The sequence below is a fragment of the Pristiophorus japonicus genome, chromosome 3 (genome assembly GCF_044704955.1).
Source record: "Pristiophorus japonicus isolate sPriJap1 chromosome 3, sPriJap1.hap1, whole genome shotgun sequence".
Classification (NCBI taxonomy): domain Eukaryota; kingdom Metazoa; phylum Chordata; class Chondrichthyes; family Pristiophoridae; genus Pristiophorus; species Pristiophorus japonicus.
This window is the reverse complement of record NC_091979.1, coordinates 152380703-152406288: the sequence shown is the minus strand read 5'-3', so window position 1 is coordinate 152406288 and position 25586 is coordinate 152380703. Positions and strand designations below refer to the sequence as shown.

At 41.7% G+C, this 25586-nt stretch overlaps 1 protein-coding gene across 1 annotated transcript in view; it reads left to right on the top strand.

The window, feature by feature from the left end:
* The first annotated feature begins 6840 nt into the window (after window positions 1–6840).
* The window catches only part of pgap1 (post-GPI attachment to proteins inositol deacylase 1), a 176572-nt gene continuing 157826 nt past the window's right edge, over window positions 6841–25586 (top strand). The window contains exons 1-6 of the mRNA XM_070873735.1: window positions 6841–6991; window positions 12048–12201; window positions 12432–12607; window positions 18414–18585; window positions 20891–21051; window positions 25131–25183. Coding sequence (XP_070729836.1) covers window positions 6845–6991; window positions 12048–12201; window positions 12432–12607; window positions 18414–18585; window positions 20891–21051; window positions 25131–25183 — 863 coding nt within the window. The 5' untranslated portion in view covers window positions 6841–6844. The remainder of the gene's footprint in view (window positions 6992–12047; window positions 12202–12431; window positions 12608–18413; window positions 18586–20890; window positions 21052–25130; window positions 25184–25586) is intronic.

Sequence of the window (25586 nt, the reverse complement as noted above, 5' to 3'; positions counted from 1 at the left end):
CGAGCCTCAAAGAGCTCAAAGCCCTCCCGGATGGACTTTCTCCACCTCGGACGGTCTGCAGCCAGGATCTCCCAGGGTGTCAGTGGTGATGTCGCACTTTACCAGAGAGGCTTTGAGGGTGTCCTTATAATGTTTCCGCTGTCCGCCTTTGGCTCGTTTACCATGAAGGAGCTCCGCATAAAGTATTTGCTTAGGGAGTCTCATAACTGGCATGCGTACTATGTGGCCTACCCAGTGAAGCTGATCGAGTGTGGTCAGTGCTTCAATACTGGGGATGTTAGCCTGGACGAGGACATTGATGTTGGTGCGCCTGTCCTCCCAGGAGATTTGCAGGATCTTGCGGAGACATCGTTGGTGATATATCCCCAGCGACTTGAGGTGCCTTCTGTACATCGTCCATGCCTCAGGCCCATACAGGAGGGTGGGTATTACTACAGCCCTGTAGACCATGAATTTGGTGGTAAATTTGAGGGCCTGGTCTTCAAACACTCTTTTCCACAGGTAGCCAAAGACTGCGCTGGCGCACTGGAGGCGATGCTGAATCTCCGCATCAATGTCTGCCTTTGTTGATAAGAGGCTCCCGAGATATGGGAAATGGTCCACGTTGTCCAGGGCTGCGCCGTGGATCTTGATGATTGGAGGGCAGTGCTGTGCGGCGATGACAGGCTGGTGAAGGACCTTTGTCTTATGGATGTTAAGCGTAAGGCCTATGCTTTCATATGCCTCATTGACTATGTCTTGGAGTTCAGCCTCTGAATGTGCACAGACGCAGGCATAATCTGCATACTGTAGCTCAATGACAGAGGGTGATCTTGGACCTGGCCTGGAGGCGGCATAGGTTAAACAGCTTCCCACTGGTTCTGTAGTTTAGTTCCACTCCAGCAGGGAGCTTGTTGATTGTGAGGTGGAGCATGGCGGCGAGGAAGATTGAGAAGAGGGTTGGAGCGATAACGCAGCCCTGTTTGACCCCGGTCCGGACGTGGATTGGATCTGTAATGAATCCGTTGGTAAGGATCACAGCCTGCATGTCATCGTGAAGCAGGCGAAGGATGTTGACAAACTTTTGAGGGCAACCGAAACGGAGGAGGACGCTCCATGGACCCTCACGGCTGTCAGTGTCAAAGGCCTTGTAAAATCAAAAAAGGCTATGTATAAGGGCTGGTGCTGCTCCCTGCATTTTTCCTGCAGTCTGCTGTGACTGGTGGCTGGGTGGCTGACCTGGTGGGACTGGCAATAGCTATGTCAGGGACTGAAAGTCCCGATTCACTGATGACCACTGAGTCCTCTGATGACTGGGGCTGCGTTGGTTGGTCGTCGATTGTCTCTTTCTCCGACTGTTCCGGTTCGTCTGTGTGCCGCAGCTTTGTCTGATCCATATGTTTCCTGCATGTTTGCCCATTTTTGAGCTTGACAATAAATACTCTGTTGCCCTCCTTGGCCATGACAGTACCAGTGATCCACTTGGGACCCTGACCATAATTCAGAACATATACAGGATCATTTACAGAAATATCGCGTGACACAGTTGCGCGATCGTGATACCCTTGCTGACTTTGTCTTCTATATTCAACATGATTATTCAAGTCAGGGTGTACAAGAGATAGTTTGGTCTTAAGACCTCTCTTCATCATTAATTCAGCAGGCCAGACCCCAGTAAGCATATGTGGTCTTGTCCTGTAACTAAGCAGTATGCATGACAGGCGAGTCTGCAGTGACCCTTGGGTTACTTGCTTCATACTCTGCTTTATGATTTGGACAGCACATTCTGCTTGTCCATTGGATGCAGGTTTGAACAGTGCTGACCTTACATGTTTGATACCATTGAGTTTCATGAATTCTTGAAACTCCTGACTGGTGAAGCACGATCCGTTGTCGCTAACAACGATGTCAGGCAGACCATGTGTCGCGAACATGACACTGAGATTCTCAATGGTAGCTGTGGATGTGCTGGATGACATGATTATATACTCTATCCACTTCGAATATGCATCCACCACAACGAAAAACATCTTCCCCAGGGAAGGGAGTGGCAAAGTCTATGTGGATCCTGGACCATAGTTTGGACAGCCACGATCACAGACTCAGCGGCGATTCCGCTGGTGCTTTGCTGAGCTGCATGCAAGTGTTTTTTTTTTTTTTTTTAAATTTTTCGTTGCCAATCTTTCCAATTCTTTGTCAAATCACAAACGCCAGAGGTCACCTTGCACACATCAAGGATCACTCTGCGCCCATGCAAGTGTTGCACTGATGCATACATGATTCCAGCTCAGAGTCAATTCCCGGCCACCATACATGAGACCTGGTGATGGCTTTCACCATTACAATGACGGGATGTGTGCTATGTAGCTCATGTACAAATTTCTCGCTCCCTTTCTTGGGCATAACAACAGGATTGCCCCACAGTATACAATCTGACTGAATAGACAGTTCATCTTTGTGAAGAATGTAAGGTTTGGTCTCCTCGCACATTTGCTTGGGTATGGTAGAATAATCACCTTTGAGGATGCAACTCTTCACCACCAATAAAATCAGGTCCTGGCTGGTCTTGGTCTTAACTTGTTGAGCCGTGACAGGGGTTCCTTCACTCTCAAAAGCATCCATAACTAACAGTAGGTCCGCCGGTTGTGGGTTTCCACCTCCGGTGTGGGCAACAGCAGATGGCTCAAAGCATCGGCACAATTCTCGGTGCCAGGTCTATGGCGAATGACATAATCATAAGCGGATAATGTCAGCGCCCACCTCTGGATGCGGGATGAAGCATTGGTATTGATACCTTTGTTTTCAGAGAACAGTGAAATGAGTGGCTTGTGATCTGTCTCCAGTTCAATCCGAAGACCAAACAGGTACTGATGCATCTTTTTAACCCCATACACACAGGCTAGTGCTTCTTTCTCTACCGTGCTGTAGGCTCTTTCCGCTTTAGACAAACTTTTTGAAGCATACGCGACTGGTTGAAGTTTATCCGACTTAGCTTGTTGGAGTAAGCAACCAATTCCATATGACGAAGCATCACAGGCCAATACTAAACGTTTACATGGGTCATAATGTACCAGCAGCTTGTTAGAGCAAAGCAGATTAGTGGCTTTCTCAAAAGCTCTATCTTGAGACACACCCCACACCCAGTTGTCGCCTTTCCTTAGCAGCATGTGCAGTGGTTTTAATAAGGTGCTCAATTTCGGTAGGAAGTTACCGAAGTCATTGAGTAGACTTAGGAACGAACGCAGCTCTGTCACATTCTATGGCTTGGGTGCATTCTTGATGGCCTTGGTTTTCGCGTCCGTGGGCCTGATGCCGTCAGCAGCAATTTTCCTCCCCAGGAATTCGACCTCTGGTGCCATGAAGTTGCACTTCGAGTATTTCAGTCTGAGTCCCACTTTGTCCAGACGATGTAGAACCTCTTCCAGGTTGTTCAGATGTTCCTCGGAGTCACGACCTGTCATCAGGATGTCATCTTGGAACACGATGGTTCTGGGAACGGACTTCAGTAGACTCTCCATGTTCCTCTGAACTATTGCTGCAGCCGAGCGAATTCCAAAAGGCACCTGTGATAAATAAACAGTCCATTATGCGTGTTAATGCACGTAAGTCTCTTCGACGTCTCGACCAACTCCTGTGTCATGTAGGCCGATGTCAAGTCCAGTTTGGTGAACGATCTCCCCCTGGCTAGTGTTGTAAACAAGTCATCAGCCTTTGGTAATGGGTACTGATCCTGTTTTGAAACCCTGTTGATCGTAACCTTGTAGTCTCCACAGATTCTGACTGTGCCATCACTTTTCAGTACAGGAACAAAGGGGCTGGCCCATTCAGTAAATTCAACAGGTGATATGATCCCTTCACGCTGGAGTCTGTCCAGTTCGATTTTGACCTTCTCCCTCATCATATACGGAACTGCCAGAGCTTTATGATGGATGGGTCTTGCATCCAAGATGGATCTGCACTTTGGCTCCCGTGAAGTTGCCGATGCCTGGTTCGAACAGCGAGGGGAACTTGCTCAATGCTTGGGCATATGTATCTTTCTCCGACGACAACGCCTTGATGTTGTTCCAATCGCATCTGATTTTTTTCAACCCAGTTCCTGCTGAACAGTGTTGGGCCATTGCCTGGGACAATCCATAGCGGTAACTCGTGAATTGCACCATCTTACGACACTTTAATTGTGGTACTGCCAATCACCGTTATGAGTTTTTTGGTGTACATGCACAACTTGGCATTGACTGGACTCAGCCTGGGCCTCAGAGCCTTCGTATCACACAGCTTATTGAATACCCTCTGGCTCATTATCGATTGACTCGCCCACGTGTCAGTTCCATCGATACCGGCACCCCATTAAATTTCACGTTGATCATTATCGGATTGCTCTTCGTTAGGAACAAGTACAGTCCATACACTTCCTCCTCTGGTATCTCGGATTGCGTATCTGGATCTGCGCTAGTCTGACCATCATCCTCACGTGGTGTGTCACAGCACGCTTGCTCATCTGCGGACACTTGCGCTGGAGGTGCCCCATTCTCAGACAGCCTTTGCAACTACATTGCTTAAATCGGCACTGCTGGTGCCGGTGATTTACCCCACAACGCCAACATGGAGAAATCGGATGCATTCCCGCTGGTGGACTTTGGGCAGCCACAGATTTCACGTACGCAGTTGGTAGGCCCTGCCATGTGCTGCTCTGCCGAACATCGAATCAACCATATTTACAGTACTTGCCGAGTTTCGATTTTTCACTGATATCTGCTTTAGACTTCTATCCGTCGTCATACATGACTGAGTGATCGTGATGGCCCTGTTCAAGTCCAACGTCTCCACCGCCAGTAGTTTACGCAGGGTCACCTCGTGGTTGATGCCGATTAGGAAGAAGTACCGCAGCATGTCAGCCAACATAGCCCAGAACTTACACGATCTCGCTAGACATCTCAGGTCGGCAACAAATTTCGCCGCATTCTGGCCCTCTGAGCGAACATGCATGCAAAATCTGTATCTCGAGATGATGATGCCTTCGTCTGGCTTAAGGTGGTCCTGTACCAGTGTACACAATTCTTCATACGTCTTCTCTGTTGGACTCATAGGCAGGAGTAGGTTCTTTATCAGATCGTAATTTTTGGACCCAAACCGTGAGGAACACCGCCCGGCACCGATCTCTGTTGTCGATCTCCTCCATTTTGTTGGCCATGAAGAACTGGCTCAAATGGCTCACAAAGCCTGGCCAATCTTCTGCTTCCACGAATCGCTCGAACAATCCAATTGTGTTCATTTTTGCATGCAAAGGTTCCTGTTGCCTCGTCGCCAAATGTTGTGTATGCAATAACTGTTAGATTGAGTACTGTTTAACTCCGAGGTATGACCTTGGCTCTGCTTTATTAAGGCCCAAAGTGACCAATATACAAAATGGCTGGCCTTTTATACTTGGGCTGCACACAGTGATGCCACCTAGTGGCTAGTGATCCCAAAAGTACATATATGACACTCTCCATAACTCCTTATTCCCTTATTGTTTAAGAAACTGTCTATTTCTGTCTTAAATTTATTCAGTGTCCCAACTTCCACAGCTCTCTGAGGCAGCGAATTCCACAGATCCACAAACTTCTGAGAAAAGAAATTTCTCCTCCTCAGTTTTAAATGGACGGCCCCTTATTCTAAGATTATGCCCTCTAGTTCTAGTCTCCCCCATCAGTGGAAACATCCTCTCTGCATCGATCTTGTCAAGCCCCCTCATAATCTTATACGTTTCGTTAAGATCACCTCTCACTCTCTGAATTTCAATGCGTAGAGGCCCAACCTAAACCTTTTCTCATAAGTCAACCCCCTCATCTCTGGAATCAACCTTATGAACCTTCTCTGAACTGCCTCCAAAGCAAGTATATCCTTTCGTAAATATGGAAACCAAAACTGCATGCAGTATTCCAGGTGTGGCCTCACCAATACCCTATACAACTGTAGCAAGGCTTCCCTGCTTTTATACTCCATCCCCTTTGCAATAAAGGCCAAGATTCCATTGGCCTTCCTGATCACTTGCTGTACCTGCATACTATCCTTTTGTGTTTCATGCACAAGTACCCCCAGGTCCCACTGTACTGCAGCACTTTCTCCATTTGGGCCAAATGACCTTATGTGCTGTAAATTTGTATGATTTTATGTTACTTATATTGATGAATCAGTGGTATTTACCTTGTAGTTCTCATTATGGTTGATACTGTAGAATCATCACAGAATGTTTAATGTTTAAATCTTCATTTAAAGATTACTATATCTTTCTATTCTTTCGTGATCTTTCTTTGATTTATAAATGATGCTTTTCATTTCATGATAAAAAAAGTCAAATATTTTAACCAGGGCTTTGTGATACTGAGACACTCAAACAATGGGCAAATTTCATGTGATCGACTGCCATGTGATTGAATGACACATGATCAGATTAAATCTCCCAAAAACATCAAAGCAGAGTTGGCAACCCTAAATTCACCTAATCTGTTCATTTGAATCAGTACAATTTTTCAGCTTTGTACAAGTCCAGAATTACTCTTAATGTTATTTATATTGAAAGGTTGAGCTTTGCTGACAATAAAGACTTGCTGATTGCTTTAACCATCTGGTAACCTTATCAATATGGCGGACCGAGGGGGAGGCCGTGCCCCTTTGACGACAACACGTCGAATGAGATCGCAACGCGTCCTTGTGAAGTCATCCTACCGTGATAACTGAACTGAACGCCTCACGTTGCTAGTTGTGATTGGACAAGCCTGGGTTCACCACTGTTGATGGACACCATCCTCCGCCAATCAGTGTGACGCTTCCCCCGCCCGGTGATTGCAGGTTAGGTGGCGCCGTGTGAGTCAGGAGCGTGGTGATGCCTGGCGGAAGGATGAGGTGGTTGCCTACAATAGTGCAGGGCTTGCTGTTGGCTTTTGTGAGTCTCGGAATATGGGACGTGTTGTTTGTGTATGAAGAGAACAAGTGCAGTATGACCTTCATGTTCGAGTACCCAGAATATCTTGTAAGTTGCTCCAGTCCCGGCAGCCGAATGAAAGTGCCTGGAGAGCTCTCGTGTCTGCAGAGAATAAAGCTGCAAGTAGTTCCCAGCCTGACAGTGCAACAGGCCACTGGGGTCCTGCCTATACAAGTTTGCTCTGTACGAAGTGTTTTGCCAAGGGTTTTTATTATTTTGGTGACATTTTGGGAGACGGGATTCCAATAAACTTTCTATTTTAATGGTTCTGTTTTTAGACAGTACATGAAATTCAGTATTACCTGTCTGTTTGGCACCTGGCCATCTTTCCTCCCACTATTCGAGGATCGTCGCCACACTGCCCCTACACTGTTAAAATCATTGAAATTTATTGCACAGAAGGAGGCCATTTGGACCATCATGCTGGCCGGGCTCTCATTTCTCTGCTCTTTTCCATACTTAATTTAAATGTACCTTAAAGTTACTGTGTTTTTTTTCCTCCCACCGTTGCTTTCTTGTCTCATCCCAAGAGCACTCTGGTTAAAATAAAATTATCCATCTTTTCATCTTTTGATAAATTTGTGCTCTTTTTAGTTACCAAAACCCCTCAATTTTGAACACTTGTATCTGGTGGCATCTTAACTTTTGTTCCAGTGAAATGAGCCCAGTTTCTCCACTTTTTGCTCATAGCGAAAGCCTCTCCCAAGTATCATTTTAGGGAATCTCGTCCATGTCATTTCCATGGCCTTTACTTCAGGAAGGATGTTATGTGCCCTGAATTGAACCCACTTCTTCCTCTGGTCTTGACAATTATTTCTTTAGATTTAGCTTCACCTCTTTGCATTCATACTCTGTTTATAAAAGCTAGGGCTCCTATATGATTTTTATTTACAGCCAAATTGAGTTGTCCTCCCACATTTAAAAATGCTGTATCTGAACCAATAAGTCTTTGATAAAGTTGCATCCTTTTGCTAAGCCGAAAACTAGGTTGGGGTGTGATAACTTGAGTTCTGATTGTTTTGCAGCTGATGCACATTAAGAATTAATGCCTCCAAATTATAAGGTAGAAGAAAATTACCTACTTTATAAATAAGATTTTGATGTTCTATCTTCATTTAACTGTCCACTCAAAAATAAGATTGGTCGAAAATGAGTGGCAATCCCAGTCTGAAACTGAAGCCTATTTTAACTATTTCCCATCTCTTCCCTCACACTCCACCCCGACAACAAAGGTCTTTGAATCATCATGGTAGACCTCAGTTTCTCCAGTGCAGCAGATGCATTTATGTCACTTAATATTTTTTATACAAGATAATTATTCATATGTGTATAGTACAAAAACAAACTTTATCAGTGGTCGTGACTGTTGGTGTTCATAATTTTAGTGGTTGTGCGCCCTCTTTGTTCTTACTCATGTATTCATTTCATTTGAACTTGAAGGGAAAGATTTAGCAGTAGAAGTAGGATCTTAAATGACAACGTAGTGCAAATGATGCAGATACACTCTTGTGTAGTTTTTTTTTATCAAAGAATGTTCATATAAAATTGTCTAGGGCTTCTACTCATGGTTTTTGATTCAGCTTAATCCCTCAGTTGTGTTGTAGCTTTCTAACCCTCAAGGCAGCTGTAATTTGACATTTATTTTCAAAAAAAGTTTGATAAAGTGAAAATTAAGGTTGGTTTAAGAATATAAAGCAGAGAGCTACAAATATTTAGCTGATGGTGTTCCTAGTGATTTGTGTTGGGCCATCTCTTAATGATTTAGTCAGGGATTCAGAGGGAATATCATTTCAATTTGCTTATGGTTCCAAGTTAGGAATCGTGTGTTAAAAGGAATTCAGATTTGTCAAGTGCAGTTCAACACACATGTGAAGTGATGTGTCCTGAGATAAGTAAAAACAATGGACATGTATGTTAAATGATAACATTCTCAGTGGAGTGGAGAAACAGTTCTAGAGATGCAGATCTTTAAAAACAGGAAATGCAGATGTGAAAAAGGCAAGTGGGATTCTGGATTTACATATAATGGCTTTGAATATACAAGTAAGGAGATGATTATGAATCTGCACAAGACATTAGTAGATCACAGCTATATTAGATCACAGTTGAAGTAATGTGTATGGTTGTGGGTATCGATGATATAAAGGATATTGAAGTCATTACAAGCTGCTGTGTAGATTCATTAGGCTAATGGGAATGAGAAGCTATAGTTACAATGGACCCGAATTTCGGATTCCCGGTAGAACGGTGCATCTCGGAGAGGCCCGCCTAATTTCTAGAACTGAAAAAGCGCCAAATACTTACCTCGCGATTCTCCGATATCTAGGCCCGTTTGCAGCTCAGCGCGGCGCAGCAGGAGCTGCTGGGGGCAGAGCTACAGCCCTGCGCCAAAAAGAGTGCCGGCAGCTGTGTGTGCGCGCAGTAGCTCCTGGCCCTCCCAGTGAGTCCTGACTCCGTGCGACTACCCTATCCCTAGCCGAAGGGACATCGCCCCATCCCGGGCCGAGTGGCCTGCCTGCCCAACCGGCACCTCCTCGGCGGCGGGGCCTGCCCAGCCGGCATCTCGCAAGGGCGGGCCCTGCCCGAACTCCTCGTCGGGGGCGGGCCCCGCCCAACCGGCATCTTGTCGGGGGCGGGGCCCGCCTGAACAGCTCTTCAGCAGGCTGTTGGGAGGGCTCCCGGTGTTGCAGTAGGTGAGTAGAAACTTTTAATTTTTTATTTATTGATATTTAAAAATTTTTTTTTTTGATTTTTATTGGTTGATTTATTGATTTTATTTATCATTTATTGATGACTCTTTATTGGTAAAAGTGAAGTGTTTAATGCTTTGTAAAATCCCCTAACTTCCCTCTAACGTCCCTTTCTCCCCACCCCCATCTCTTGCTACCTGCACCTAATTTATAAAGTGTAGGCAAGGTTTTTCTGAGCGTACAAAAATCGATACTTACTCCGTTCTTAGTTTGGAGTACCTTTTCGCTGCCTAAACTTACAAAACAGGCGTAAGTGACTGGTAACGTCCCCTTCTGGGTTTAAAAAAAAACCTACTAAAACAAAACTTCTAACTAACTAGAAGTAGAGCAAACTAAATGCCGAGAATTGCGATTTCTAAGATACTCCGTATTAAACTCGTTGCTCCAAAAAAAATAGGAGCAACTCGAGCTGAAACTTGGGTCCAATGAGACACTTGTGGTGGTGATGGGGGGAACTATTTCTGTATTCAGTGGAGCTGAGAAGGTTAACGGGAATGCAAGTGTTCAAAATATCAAAGGTTTGAGAAGGGAAAACTGATGATTTCCATTGAGTGGCAAATTGACAGAGGCTTAAATTTAGGACTAGCACCAAATAGGTGGAGTATAGAAGAAATTTTACCAGCGCTATGTATTGATGCCAAGTCGGTCACAATCTTTCAGGGAATTACATAAATGTTTGAAGGAGGATGGAAAGAAGAATAACACAAGGTTAAATGAAATGGGGCGAGGACATCTCGGGTGACCAAATAACTTGATTATACAACAACAGCTTGCATTTATATAGCACCTTTTAATGTAACAAAACATTCCAAGGTGTTTCATAGGAATGTTATTCACCCAAATTTGACACCGAGCCACATGAGAAGATATTCAGGCAGATATTCAAAAGCATGATCAAAGAGGTAGATTTTAAGGAGTGTCTTAAAGGAGGAAAGAGAGGCTGAGAGGTTTAGGGAGGGAATTCGAGTTTGGGGCCTAGGCAGCTGAAGGCATGGCTGCTGATGGTGGAGCGATTTAAAATCGGAGATGCTTGAGAGGCCTGGATTGGAGGAGTGCAGATATCTCGGACGGTTGTAGGGCTGGAGGAAGTTAGAGATGGGGAGGGGCGAGGCCACCGAGAGATTTGAAAACAAGGATGAGAATTTTAAACTCGAGGCACTGCTTAACTGGGAGCCAATGTAGGTCAGCGAGCATAGGGGTGATGGGTGAATGGGACTTGTCCATGCCCGTGATTCATCCATATTATATAAAATATAGGCTACTCTTAATTTAACTTTGCTTTCAAATTTTCAGATGTAATTTACAATTTTGAGCACTAAATTTCTACTCATTTACTTATTAATTCAAATTTTAGCACAAAAATGATTGAATTAGCATGCGTGAGTTATTGTGTAATTGCTGGTTAAAGCTCGACACTGGTGGAAAGTTCTTGGTTGGTGGTGAAATCTAGAATTTGCTGCATCAGTGTGTTTGAAGTTCATATTACTGTAACAGATTGGATGTTTAGTGCATTTTCTATCTCAGCAATATACAGAAAACAAATCATTTAACAGATTGTTTACTGCAGATTGGAATAATGGACTTGCTGTGGGGCTATCACTGCCTGACCTTGCATGGTCCAAGAAGCTGATTTTACATTGTCTATATTTAAAAATTTAAAGGACTGGGTTAGATATTCTTTACATGTTTGTTTAAAAAAAGAAACTGCAGACCCTTTCAAGTTTAATCAAGTGATTAAAGATAGACTTCAATACAAAGTTTACTTAACAGTTTTGTGTTTAAAACTATGTTTTTGTTTCTACAGTTGGCCTAGTAATCCCAAGAACAATCAACAGAGTTTCAGGTTCTTGTTGCTGAAAGTGTGGTTTATATAGATATCTGTTGGAAGGTGCAATCAGGCTTGCCTGTGATGGTGCCCATAATTCACTGCCACTATTCATGTGAGCACTTAAAAATGTCTGGAGGCCTTGTGCTGCTCTGCATGAGTTATTGCCTTCAACAGAGGATGGGTATGGGTAGAAGCAATTCTCACATCTGCTTACCAGACCACCCATTTGTAAACTCAATTCATTTTCGAATTTCCTGTTTATGACTTAACCTTTTGACACCTTGCAGCCTTCCAGTAATGCAGAAAACATTTTAGATTTAATTTCTGATTATGGGCATGTTGTGTATATCCTAGTTATTAAATCAATTGATCCCCAAACTGTTGGTTATTTGCATCATTGTGAAATTGTGTATTGTATATGTTTATATGGACAAGGCTAAAATGGGAGCACTTTATTTTGAAGTCATTGTATTTTATGATCTAAAACTTGTTATATCCCCAATTAATTTTTCTCTTCTCTGAACAGAAAATCAAGCTTCCAAGGAAGCTTTCCAGTAAGTACCCAAGTTATGGCCTGTATCTTTATAGAGAGGGAGACTCTGCTGAAGCACACAAGGATCTAAAAGTCACAGGAATCCCTATTTTGTTTCTTCCTGGAAATGCTGGGAGTTACAGACAAGGTACATTTTTAAAGAAGAACTTATTTTCATTCTCATCCCTGCACATAATGACTGCACAGTCTGAGCTTCAAGAAAGGTTTACAAAGTAGCTGAATGGCAGAGTAAACACAACTTTTAATATGTGTACACTAAAGAATCTTGTAAATGGATCAAAATAATCTAGTTTGAAACTTATTATTTGTTTCATATGAATTTTTACAAATCCTTTTTGTTTTGGTCTTGTGTTTCAGTTCGTTCCCTGGGCTCTGTTGCACTGAGGAAAGCTGAGAACATTCATAACAAATTCCACTTCGATTTTTTTAGCATTGATTTTAATGAGGAGCTTGTTGCACTTTACGGTGGAAGCCTGGAAAAGCAAACCAAGTTTGTGCATGCATGTTTAAAGGTCATTCTTAAACTTTACAAGGTAAGATTGGAACAAGATACAGTATATCCTTTCAAAATACTTTACTGATGAGGTTTAAAAAAAACTGTCAGCATTACTCATCCTGGAGCTTATTTCAAATTCGGTTCTTACTCCTATAGATCATAGAATTGTACAGCACAGAAACAGTCCATTTGGACTATCAAGTCCATGTGGGTGTATTTCTCTACGTGAGCCACCTGGTCAAGTTCCATTCTGCTGCGCACTTCCCATATTAAATATTTGTCATTTTCAAGCAACTGTCTACTTCCCTTTTTAAAAGGATTTATGGACTCTGCTTCAGCTATGGTGTATGGTAGAAAATTCAAATCCGAACCACTTTTTCAGACATGAGGGTAAAATTGGTCAACGACAGAAGTGTAAAACTGCTGATAGTGAATCAACGTTGAATTCCATTGGGAAGAAAATCGAGTGCAGTGTGAAAAGGGCTGTCGATTTGCTATAAACCTGTTTTGTGATGCTGGCTTTGACCAATTTCGCCCCAAATTTTTTTTTTCTAAATTTTCCTTTAATCCTTTGTGATTAGCTTAAATTTGTGCACTTTTGCTGCTATTTTATTGACCAGTGGGAACAATCTCGCTGTCAAGTGAGTTACGCCCAAAACCACTTGCGCTCGTGTTTTCTGCCATCTTTTTTACGCTGGTTCAAGATTCAATTCGGCCACATCAGGCTAGGGCCACAAAACTGGCCATGCCCTCGTGTTGGAGTGACAAAATTCCACCGATTACATGGTTCGGGAAGGCTCTTCAAGTTGCGCTCAGTTTCTTGGGTACACAGGCACCAGTAGGCACGTTTTAAATGTTTCTTCACTTCAAAAGATATTTACTTTACTAAGAAACTGACTAGTGTACACCAATGAAACTAGTAAATGGCTCAGTATAGTTTTTTAAAGTCATTTTCAGTGATTTTAATTCAAGTTACTCGCAGGTGGGGTATTTTTAATAATTTTTGTCTGTGTTAATAAAATTGTACCAGGTTACCATGCTTTAATACATTAGGGAATACTTTTCAATGAAAAGAAACAATTGTTTTATTATGCTGCCCTGATTGCACTGGTTCATGAAAGATTTTACGTTTGTGATTATGCAAATGAATTTTAGCAGAAACTTGGAGCCTAACTGAACCAGCACAATTTCAGGCACATTTTGGGCATAATTTCCCCATTGTGCCCAAAGCAGAAACTCTACCTTTTGGGTTTTCCCAGTTTATATTAGACTGATTGAGTTCTTCCATTAAAATAACTTTCCTTTTTGCACATATGCTTTCTATTTCTTCATAGAACAAATGTTATGCTGATCTGGTGATCTATAGCACACCCCTAGTATTAGATTGGATTTTTTTTACATTAGAAGTGTTTAATCAAAGTCGTTGATTTTGTAGCTTTCCCCATTGCACAAGATCAACTTTATTCACCTCCCATGGTCACAAAATTACCAAACCAAAAAAATGGACTTTGCTTTGCTTGTGACATTGTTTGTTGTACTTGAGGGATTGACTTTAAGGTCATGTCTTTTTAATTGCACATTAAAATGGTTTACAAATGAGCCTCTGTCATTAAGTAGCTTGACAGAAGTAGATTTCTCCTATCTATAATATACACACATGGCATTGAAAGTACACCCTCTGCAGGATATCCAGGTTTCAGATGTTGTAATGGTTTTACTGGATCTGGAAAATTCCACTCACGAGCCAGTTCAGAAAATGTTGCTATCTAGTTTGGTAATTTGGCAAAACAAATCATCTTTTCAACTTGCAATGCCAGTGTGTTTGTGTCTCTGCCTTCACTTGCATATTTTTCCAGTGTTTTGTAACAAACTCTTGCCTGTTGCAGTTTGTTACGACTGACTCCCATGTGCAATATATATTATTCCTCTTGTAAGATTTTTTTATGGTTGAAGTTCAAATTATGGTTTATAGGTGTCTATTAAAACAATTAAGTTCCAAACCAAGTTGCAAGCAACTTTCTAAAGATTTCTTAATCATTAGTTTTACTTGATCAAGTAAAAATGCCTGTTTTGTTTTGAAAATGTCCACCACATGATAAACAAACACCAACATATCACAATTAAATGATTTTAGAAAAACTACTCTGACCGAAAGACACCAGTTATTTCCTGACTCTTCTTCAGAAAATCTGAGAAGGTTTGAGGTAACGGGGAAAGAAACCATGCAAATTGATCTGACGTTTTCAGCACTATCAGGAGCAACAGATCAGCTAGTAATCTGTTTATTAAAATCGTGTGTTAGCGCATAGACATTCCACTCTGTTACATGTGCAAAGCAGTCTTTTAAAATGGTACATCTTATCTGCAACCTGAAACTGCTCATTCCATTCTGCAAGGTTTCCTAACAACAATTAAACTCCGAGTGTCTTTAGGCTGTGCTTACTTGTACAGCAAACTTTCTGGCTTTAAAATGGAGAGGCCAGCTAAACCAAGCTTCACCTTGGGAGCAGAATAATACATTGTGCTTTATGTTGTGCCAATACATTATAAAACAGCATATCATCTGATTTATCATGAGCAGTGCCATGGAAGGCTACTTGTGTATATATAAAAATTCTTACTCACAAATAATTTCACTTTCCATATTGGCTAGTTCGTGGGAAATTTCAATCAAGAAACACTTTACCTCTCATTACTTATTTTATGACGATCCGCTTACTTCATTGACTTTCACCACATTGCTCACAAACCTTTGTCATATTCTCTGCCTCATTATGAGCATATCTATAGGAAATCCACTTATCCCTATGAACAGTGTGTACCTGGAATGTTTAATACAAAGAATGAGTAATCTAGCCTGTGCATGTAAACAGCTATCTTCATACTCCAAAATGTGTGTATAAAATGATTGTGCATTGTATTGAAGATGTTGTCCTGGATGTGTTGCTCTGTGTTTGGCAGACCCAATTGTATATTCTGTGGCCTTGATCCTGTAAAACAATGTTGTCTTTGTTATATTTTGTGTAAATATTGTTTAAAATAGCAATGCTCCATTGCTGTGGGATGAAGTGAGAAACTACGTTAGGTTGACATTGTAATACTGGGTAGTGCAAGAGTAGAGAAAGGGAAGATTTGCAGATTTTGACACCGTCAAGAGTAGTGAAAGGATATTGAGTAGATCAAGTAAGAAAGAATTTGCATTGATATAGCTCCTTTCATGTCAGCAGGATGGCCCAAATTGCTTCACAACCGTTGAACTTTAGTTCAGTGGTAGCACTCTTGGCTCTTAATCTGATAGTCGTTGGTTGAAGCCCCACTCCAGAGAATTGAGAACATAATGTCGGCTGACACTTCAGTGTGGAGCCAAGGGAGTGCTGCACAGTCTGTGATGCCGTTTTTCGGATGAGAGCTAAACAGAGGCCCTGCCTGTCCCCTCAAGTGGACATAAAAGATCCCACACCACTTGAAGAAAGCTGCGGATTGCAGGAAGATATCAATGTACTGGTCAGGTGGGTGGAACAGTGGCAAATGGAATTCAATCCGGATAAGTGAGGGCTAATTCATTTGAGGTGGTCTAACAAGGCAAGGGAATACACATTAAATGGTATGACATTGAAAAGTATAGAGGAACAAAGGGACCTTGGAGTGCAGGTCTACAGATCCCTAAAGGTAGCAGGCCAGGTAGATAAGGTGGTTAAGACAGCATATGGAATACTTGCCTTTATTAGTTGATGCATGGAATACAAGAGCAGGGACGTTATGCTTGAACTGCATAAAACACTGGTTAGGCTGCAGCTGGAGTACTATGTGCAATTCTGGTCACCACATTACAGGAAAGATGTGATTGCACTGGAAAGGGTGCAGAGGAGATTTACAAGAATGTTGCCTGGACTGGAGGCTTTTGGCTGAGGAAAGATTGGAGATGCTGGGTCTGAAGGGAGACCTGATTTGAGGTGTACAAAATTGAGTGGCCTGGATCGAGTGGATAGGAAGCACGGTTTCCCTTGGCGGGGAGGGGTCAACAACCAGGGGAAATAGATTTAAAGTAATTCGGGGGAGGTTGAGAGGAGATATGAGGGAAAAGTTCTTCACTTGTAGTGTTATGGGGATCTGGAACTCACTGCTTGAAAAGGTGGTAGAGGCAGAAACACTCACCACATTTAAAAAATACTTGGATGTGCTTAAAGTGCTGAAACATAAGAAACAGGAGCAGGCCATTTGGCCCCACGAGCCTGCTCCGCCTTTCAATAAGATCATGGCTGATCTGATCTTGGACTCAGCTCCACTTCCATGCCTGTTCCCCATTAACCCTTTATTCCCTTATCGCTCAAAAGTCTGCCTATCTCTGCCTTAAATATATTCAATGACCCAGCCTCCAGCTCTCTGGGGCAGATAATTCCATAGATTTGCAACCCTCAAGAAATTTCTTCTCATCTCAGTTTTAAATGGGCGGCCCCTTATTCTAAGACTATGTCCCCTAGTTTTAGTGTCCCCTATGAGTGGAAATGTCCTCTGCATCCACCTAGTTGAGCCCCCTCACTATCTTATAAGTTTCAATAAGATCACCTCTCATTCTTCTGAGCGCCAATGTGTATAGGCTCAACCTATCCTCATAAGTCAACCCCCTCATCTCTGGAATTAACCGAGTGAACCTTCTCAGAACAGCCTCCAATGCAAGTATATCCTTTCTTAAACACAGAGACCAAAACTATACTCCGTACTCCAGCTGTGTCCTCACCAATGCCCTGTACAGTTGTAGCAGGACTTCTCTGCTTTTATACTCTATTCCCCCCTTGCAATAAAGGCCAACATTCCATTTGCCTTCCTGATTACTTGCTGCACCTGCATACTAACTTTTTTGTGTTTCATGCATAAGGACCCCCAGGTGTCTCTGTACTGCAGCACTTGCAATTTTTCTCCATTTAAATTATAATTTGCTTTTCTATTATTTCTGCCAAAGTGGATAAAGTCACATTTTCCCACATTATACTCCATCTGCCAAATTTTTGCCCACTCACTTAACCTGCCTGTATCCCTTTGCAGGTTTTTTGTCCTCTTCACAATTTGCTTTGCCACCCATCTTTGTATCATCAACAAACTTGGCCACATTACACTCGGTCCCTCATCCAAGTCATTAATATAGATTGTAAATAGTTGAAGACCCAGTGCCGATCCCTGCGTCACCCCATTAGTCACTATTTGCCAACTGGAAAATGACCCATTTATCTCGAATGTTTTCTATTAGATAACCAATCCTAACCTACAGGGTTCTGGACCAAGAGCTGGAATGTGGGATTAGGCTGGATAGCTCTTGGTCGGCCAGAACGGACACGATGCCCAAAATGGCGGCCTCCGTGCTGTAAACTTCTATGATTCTATGATAGTCGAAGAGGAGCAAGGGCGTTCGGGTATCCTTGCCAATATTTATCCCTCAATGAACACTTAAAACTGATTATCTGGTCATTATCTCATTGCTCTTTGTGGGAGCTTGCTGTGTGCATAATGACTGCTGTGTTTCCGACATTACAACAGTGACTACACTTCAAAAGTACTTCATTGGCTGTAAAGTGCTTTGGGATGCCCTGAATTGATGAAAGGTGCTATATAAATGCGAGTCATCTTTGTTGTAGGCAAACACTGCAGCCTATTGTAGAATTGGCTAGTTTTGTGTCTCGTATTGTTTTTATGTTTATTTGCGTCTATCATTTTTAGTTTATTATGCAGTAAGTGTAAGACCAATATCAGAGTTCAATAAAGCTGCATTTGTGTCATCTATTTTTCCCAAAGGGCATTTACCCAAAATGTTTACGAAGGTGTTAATTTTGATCTGTTTATGTCCATAGGATCAAAAAGTTGCACCCAGCAGTGTTGCTATTGTGGGTCATTCAATGGGTGGCATCGTTGCTCGAGCATTATTCACTTTACCCAACTTTAAACCTATACTGATAAGTCTTATTATAACTCAAGCCACGCCTCATGTTGCACCAGTCCTATTACTGGACAGCTACCTCTTGGGTAAGTCTGGATACCTGAAGTGATCACGGAGATGTAGAAATGGTTTCTCATTCATAAAGCTTTGCTGGTCCAAATTCGATTCTGCCATTTCTACAAGGGAAGGATTTATTGAAATCAGTTTTTCTCAAACTATTTTAATTTTTTTTTGGTAACATGATGTACACTGCATTCATGGTGTACAAGGTATAATAATGAATTTGAGAGTTTTGCTGAGTGATTGATTGGGGTAGTGTAAAACACTGGACTGCTGTGCTCACTCGCTGTCCGTGTGTGACGAGTTTTAATTCTGTCACTAAGAATTTGACAGTTACCCGGTTTAGATGGTGTGGAGCAGACATGCTACAGATTAATTTCTTCAACTGTACTATCTTCCATACTGCCTTAGTTAGCATTGACTGCTGGAGGGGATTGTCCTGCCACCACTTTCATGGGATGTACTGACATTCTGTGATCAGGGGAAAACCCTAAGCTTTCCCTTATTAGTGTTCAGAGGTATCATAGCAGGTAGGCCCAGGAGTTAGTGTACCAGATCTGTGAAATTAATTTTAACAACTTTTTATTGTCTCAAACTGGCACCTCAAATGGTAGCACATCATTCAGTAGTTAGGTCACTGCAGTATTATAGAGGACATGGCGAGTTTAGTAATGTATGCTTCCTACAATAAATTGCTTTGTGTTTAGGGCCATATCTTTTTTTTTATTCAGACAGCAGTGACATTGAAGGGAGAGAGCAAGAAAAGTAACAAGATAAACAAAAAACGTGAAGCGAACGTGAGATAGAAATGGGAGATTTAATAAATGTTATAATCTTGGATTGTTACTCTGTATGCAGAGGAATGAGAATTTGGAAAAATGTGTAACGGATTCTGTTGTTTTCAGACATTTTGTTGGTATGTTTGAACTCCTGCATATGTAGGAAAAACAAATGGAGAAAATAGAAAGGAAATTTAATAGTACAGGAGCTACTGTTCTTTGTAGTAAAAATAAAGGACAACCACCTCCATTTTTGCATAGCTTATGCTGGTCTTGATGTTTAAGTAGTGCTTGAACCCACATTTGTATGTCATCAGAAATATTTTTCTTGCCGAGATATTTAAGTAAATTGAGGCATGGATGCTATAAAATGATGTTTGTGCAGTATATTGAAAATTTGTCCAGAAGTGTTGCTCTCTGTTTGGCAGACCCAATTGTGTATATATATTCTGTGATCTTGATCCTATAAAACAATATTTTGTCTTTGTTAAATTTTGCGTGATTATTTAAAATAGCGATGCTACATATCTGGGATGGAGAGAAATCACATTAGGTGGACATTGTAATGCTGGCTAGTGATAGTAGAGAAAGGGAGGAATTGCAGATTTTGGCACTGTCAAGGGTAGGTAAGGAATAGTACTTGGCACCGTCAAGGGTAGATAAGGAATAGTATTGAGTAGTGAAAGGATATCGAGTAGATCAAGTAATAAAGAACTTTCATTGATAGAGCACCTTTCATGTCAACAGGATGGCCCAATTGCTTCACAACCAATGAATTACCTTTTGAAGTGCAGCTCAGTGGTAGCACTCTCGGCTGTCCATCTGATTGTAGGGTTAAAGCCCCACAACAGAGAATTGAGCATGTATGTAAGCTGACACTTCAGTGCAGAATCAAAGGATGCTGCACTGTTGGCAGTGCCACATTCAGATGAGAGATAAACAGACACCCTGTTTGCCCCCTCAGGTGAACATAAAAGATCCCACAACACTATTCGAAGAGGAGCAGGGGCGTTCTCCTGGTATTCTTGCCAATATTTATCCGTCAAATAACACCTAAAACTGATTATCTAGTCATTATTTCATTGCTGTTTGTGGGAGTTTGCTGTGCGCATATTGACTGCTGCATTTCCTGCATTACAACAGTGACTACACTTTAAACGTACTTAATTGGCTGTAAAGTGCTTTGGGCTGTGCTGAATTGATAGGCGCTATATAAATGCAAGTTTTTCTTATAGGCGAACACTGCAGCCGATTTGTAGAATTGGCTAATTTCGTGTCGTATTGTTTTAATGTGTTTGTGTCTCTTTGTATCATTTTTAGTTCATTATGTAATAAGTGTAGGACCAATATCAGAGTTTGCATTGGTGTTTTGTGGCATTTGCTATGAGATCCAGTCAGAGGTTAAGTATTAGACTAAGTCGAGAGGCTAATTTATGGAACCATGGATGTTGCATGTCACTGCCTTTTTCAGAGGTTTTAACTAATTAGGGAAAAATGTAGTGTCAAGTGTGTTAAATGGACTTTTAATTAATGGAAACATTCATTCTTGTAGACTTTTACACCACTGTGAACAATCACTGGATTCTGAAGGAAAAAGACTTAAGAAACATCACCATTCTCTCGGTGGGAGGTGGTTTCCGTGATTACCAAGTCCGGTCTGGTCTGACCATTGTGCCAAGCTTGGGCCTTTACAATAATACGCTAAATGTTGTGGTAATGTAAAGGTTTTTTTTTCAAAAAGAAATTCTGTATTAGTTGCTACTGGTAGCAGTAATATGTTCATATTGGTGCTACAGGTATTTGCATCTTTGTTGTAAGAGTCCTGTATGCTCTGGCAATCTAATTTACACTAGCAATGCTACATTGTTGGCCTATAGGGGAGATGCAAATCTTGAGCAGAAGTGCAGTTTTCTTGCCATTATTTTATGTTGCTCTATACTGCAGTTCTTCAATCATTTGAAGGTGCCTTTGGTCCAATTTTAGTGTTGCCTTAATGCTACATTGCTGAGGATCTATGTATATGTACATGTCTGATACTCCAAACGCATTAACATTGTATAAAGGTTAAATTAATCTCATACAACAATAAGATTGGATTTGTACTTCTTTATGCTTTTATGACCATACTTTTCTAATAGTAGTGAGCAACAGCAATAAATAATACAAGGGATTCACAACTGCATAAAATGTTTGAATACTGGCAGCCAATAGTACTGTAGAAGTTAATGAAGAAAATTGGGAGTGAATTCATGCTGTTTTTGTTTTCTAGCACTGCCATCTTCAAAGAATGTTGCATTGTATAATGTATATTGTGGAATAATAAGTACGTTGTAGAATTCATTAATATTTCTGGTCAGGGACTGTGTTGAAAGAAGTGATAAATTGAAAACAAAATTCTGCACGTTTCTAGTACTGTGTACTATGTATGACTTAACTGTAGCTTTTACCAACTTCCCAGTTTCGAGGTTTTTCTTATGAGATGTGTTAAAGCGGATTTCCTTAATACTTTTAATTCTATACGGTGTTATTTTTGCACAGTCCCAAACTGGAGTCTACTAGTTTAGTACAGTCTGTTCAGGTTGGAGGAGATTTATCTTGTTTGTTATTTTACAAATCCAGTAAATTTATCAACTTTGATTCTGTTGATCTGGTAGTTTTCCTATGTATAGTCATGATTCGCCTTTTGGTCCACCTTCTGAAAGTTCTGATCTAACTTTCAGGTCTGAAAATCCTCTATCAAAGTGCAGAAAACTTAACTTAAGGAGATATGGAAATTTTGAGGCAGATTATTTTTTTAAAAGATGCAAGAGTACTTTATGCACTTTCCCCATCCTGTGATAATTGTACTTTTCAGGCTCTGGAAGCTAGCTCATGTTGCAACAGTAACTTATTAGACAGACTTATCTCTTTCCTTAAGTGCTTAAGATCCCAAAATACATATTGGGTGTAGTTTTATTTTTGTTCTCCTAGGTTAGACCTATATGCTCAGCAGACTTCATTGTAGTCTTGGTTTATTCCATAATAATTTTATTGTTAATAATAACCTCGTTTTATAATTAGGTCAGTTATTTTAAAATTAAGCAGAGAACAAGGAAGATGCCTCATTCTAAGGTGTGCCTGGCATGCCTTTATACACTCTGCATAGAACCAGAGTTGCTCTCCCAGCTTAATGAGATGGAGGAATGAGGGAAGTGCTGGGCTGTGAGGCTACAGATTATGGTGGTGCAAGGAAGTTATGCTAAACGTTTATAAACCACTGGTTAGGCTTCAACTGGAGTAGTGTCCAATTCTGAACACCACACATTAGGAAGAATGTCAAAGTTTTGGATACGTTGCAGAGGAGATGTACTAGAATGGTACCAGAGATGAGGGACTTCAACTATGTGGAGGGACTAGAGAAACCCTCCTTCGAGCTGAGAAGGTTAACGGAGATTTTTTTTCCCCCAAGTGTTCAAAAATATGAGGCATTCGGGTTGAGTATATAAGGAGAAACTGTTTCTGGCAGGGCAGTAGGTAGACCTAAAGCCATGAGATTTCATAGGATCCAGAGTCAATGTTGATGACTTCCACCCAATTATTGTCATTGTGCCGCGACCTCTGGCACAGCTATCCTGCCTATCGACCAAGAATTACCCAGGAATGGTGATGGAGGAGTCTGGGATGTTGGTTCAAATAAATCTTTTTTGAGTATGACTTTGTCAGTTTGTTGTTTGAATAGTATGTAGGAAAGCTCTCCTACATTGGGCACCAGTCCCCAGATATTAGTGAGAAGGACATTTCTAGGTTGACTGGTCTAAGATTGTTGAGTCTTGTCCTGATCTTATGCCTGGTTTGTTGTTGATGGGGGAGAAGTCAGAAGAATTTGTTTCATGAATGCGTAGAACTGGAGTTGCTCTTCCAGCTTTATGGGCCCAAGTTTCCACATGATTCGCGCCTGATTTTTAGGAGCAACTGGTGGAGAACGGACTATTTTAGAAATCGCAATTCTCCACTTTTTTTTCTGCAGTTCTAGTCAGGTAGAACAGTTCTAGTTTAGAACAGAATTTTTTCTTCAAAAGGGGGTGTGTCCGGCCACTGATGCCTGATTTGAAAGTTTCCACAGTGAAAATGTACTCCAAACTAAAGTAGAATGGAGCCAGTGAAGATTTTTGTAGAACTGAAAAAACCTGTTCTACACATTAAAAAATCAGGCGCAGGTTACAAATTAGGCGTCCAGAACGAGGGGGGGGGGGGGGGGGGAAGGGAACTCATTAAATTCGACAATAAATCCTTATTTATACTTCTACAAATATTATACAAATAAATCCAATCTGAATAAACATTTATAAGCCAAGAAAAGATTAAATAAACCATCTTCCTACCTGTGTGAAAGTGCTTCAGCCAGGGAGAATTCTGCAGCCGTTCATGCCGCTGAGGGGGGACAGGGGGAGAGGGGGGACAGGGAGAGAGGGGGGAAAGGGAGAGAGGGGGGAAAGGGAGAGAGGGGGGAGGAGAGGAGGAGGGGGAGAGGGGGAGACTTTTTTTTCTTGTGGAAACTTGGGCCCAATGAGATGGAGGAATGAGGGAAGTGCTGGGCCATGAGGCTACAGATTATGGTGGTGCAAGGAAGTTATGCTAAAGGTTTATAAACCACTGGTTAGGCCTCAACTGGACATGGAGTACCATAGATGGATATTGAGGCAGAAATTAGAGCAGCGATTCAAATGTAAATGAAGAATTTTTTTTTTTAAATAGAGAAATGGGTTTAGTGTCGGTAACTCTCATTGAAGAGGCACAATGGATGTGTGGCTTTCTGTGCTGTCGCTTATTTTAAATATTTCAACAGAGATCAAGTGGAGATTTGGTTATTTGTTTGGAGATGATTTGTGTTAAAATCTGGAGACTGAAAAAGTATATGAAGGCTTGCACATTCTAAATGACATGCTTGGTGTTTTGGCAAAAGTCAACAGTTCCATTAAATTGGACTTACTGGGATATAGACCTTTCTTTGCAGATGTTGCAGCTCTTTCCCATGCCAGGATTGTCTTCACTCATGGAGAGAGATCAATCTGCTCGCAAATGATTTTTTTTTTTAGTGTGTGTGTGTGCCTGGACTGGAAATACAAGTAGTAGTTTGTGTTTCAGGGGATGGGTTCCACAAAACCATTTTCCATTTCAGTTAAGTTTGAAACATGGAAAAATCTTCCAGCTTCACAGTGTATTTTATTGAAGGATGCAGGAAATGTACAACATTTTATAAGCTGTTCTTGTTGTGGGTCTGTATCGTTAAATCACATTTTTGGTCACCAATACTTTCTCAGACTTTCATAAAAATATTGCTAATAATGGGAGATTGAAGGGAGACCACAGCAGTGGCTTCACTTTATTCCTTCCCCATTTCATTTTAGTTCCCTAACCATAGCTTTACTAGTTTAGTTACATTACATTATTAAAACAATTATTTTTGTACACTTATCATTGACTCTCTGCCACAATAGTAAAATGATGTGCACCTCGATCATATTGTCAGGCTGCCGGTGAGGCATTTTGTGATGAGAATGGTTTGCTACTAGTTTTTCTTGAGTAAGAAAGTTGCTCTTTGACCACATGTACCTTGAACCTGTTGCTCGCTATTATTAGAAGGCCACAGTGTGGTAGTATATTGCTTTGTTCTTTACCCACAAGACAATTTCTTGAGCTCATTGGGTATTTCTTGGTAGGGGAATAGTGTGCAATGTTGCAGCTTTAGAAAGGCATTTGATAAAGCCTTCAATGGTGCGCATACTAAATGATCAGTTCTTTTTATTTCTTAGACATCAGCGGTCCCAAGGGCATGGCTCTCAACTGATCACCTCTGCATAGTCTGGTAAGTAGAAGGAAAGATCAGGTATAATAAGTAAAGTCATCATTATATGAACATATAGGGCCAAAGTTTCCACAAGAAAAAAAACGGGCGCCCCTCCGAGCTGGGTGCCCGTTTTTCGCGCCTAAAACGGCGCCTAAAAAAATCCTCGGTATTCTCCACCTACTTACAGGTCCTGTGGCACTCGGCGCAGTCAGCACGAGCTGTGGGGGGGCGGGACCTCTGCACATGCGCGCTACAGTCGGCACGCAAGTGCAGTAGCTCCAGGCGCCGAACTGTGTGGGAGGGGCCCGAAGCACGCAGCCCCGAGCCCTGGCCCAATGGCCTCACTGGGGCTGCGTGAATGAGGCTCCTCCCACGGCCAGATCCTGCTCCCCGCCGACCAGACCCGACACCCGCTCCCCCC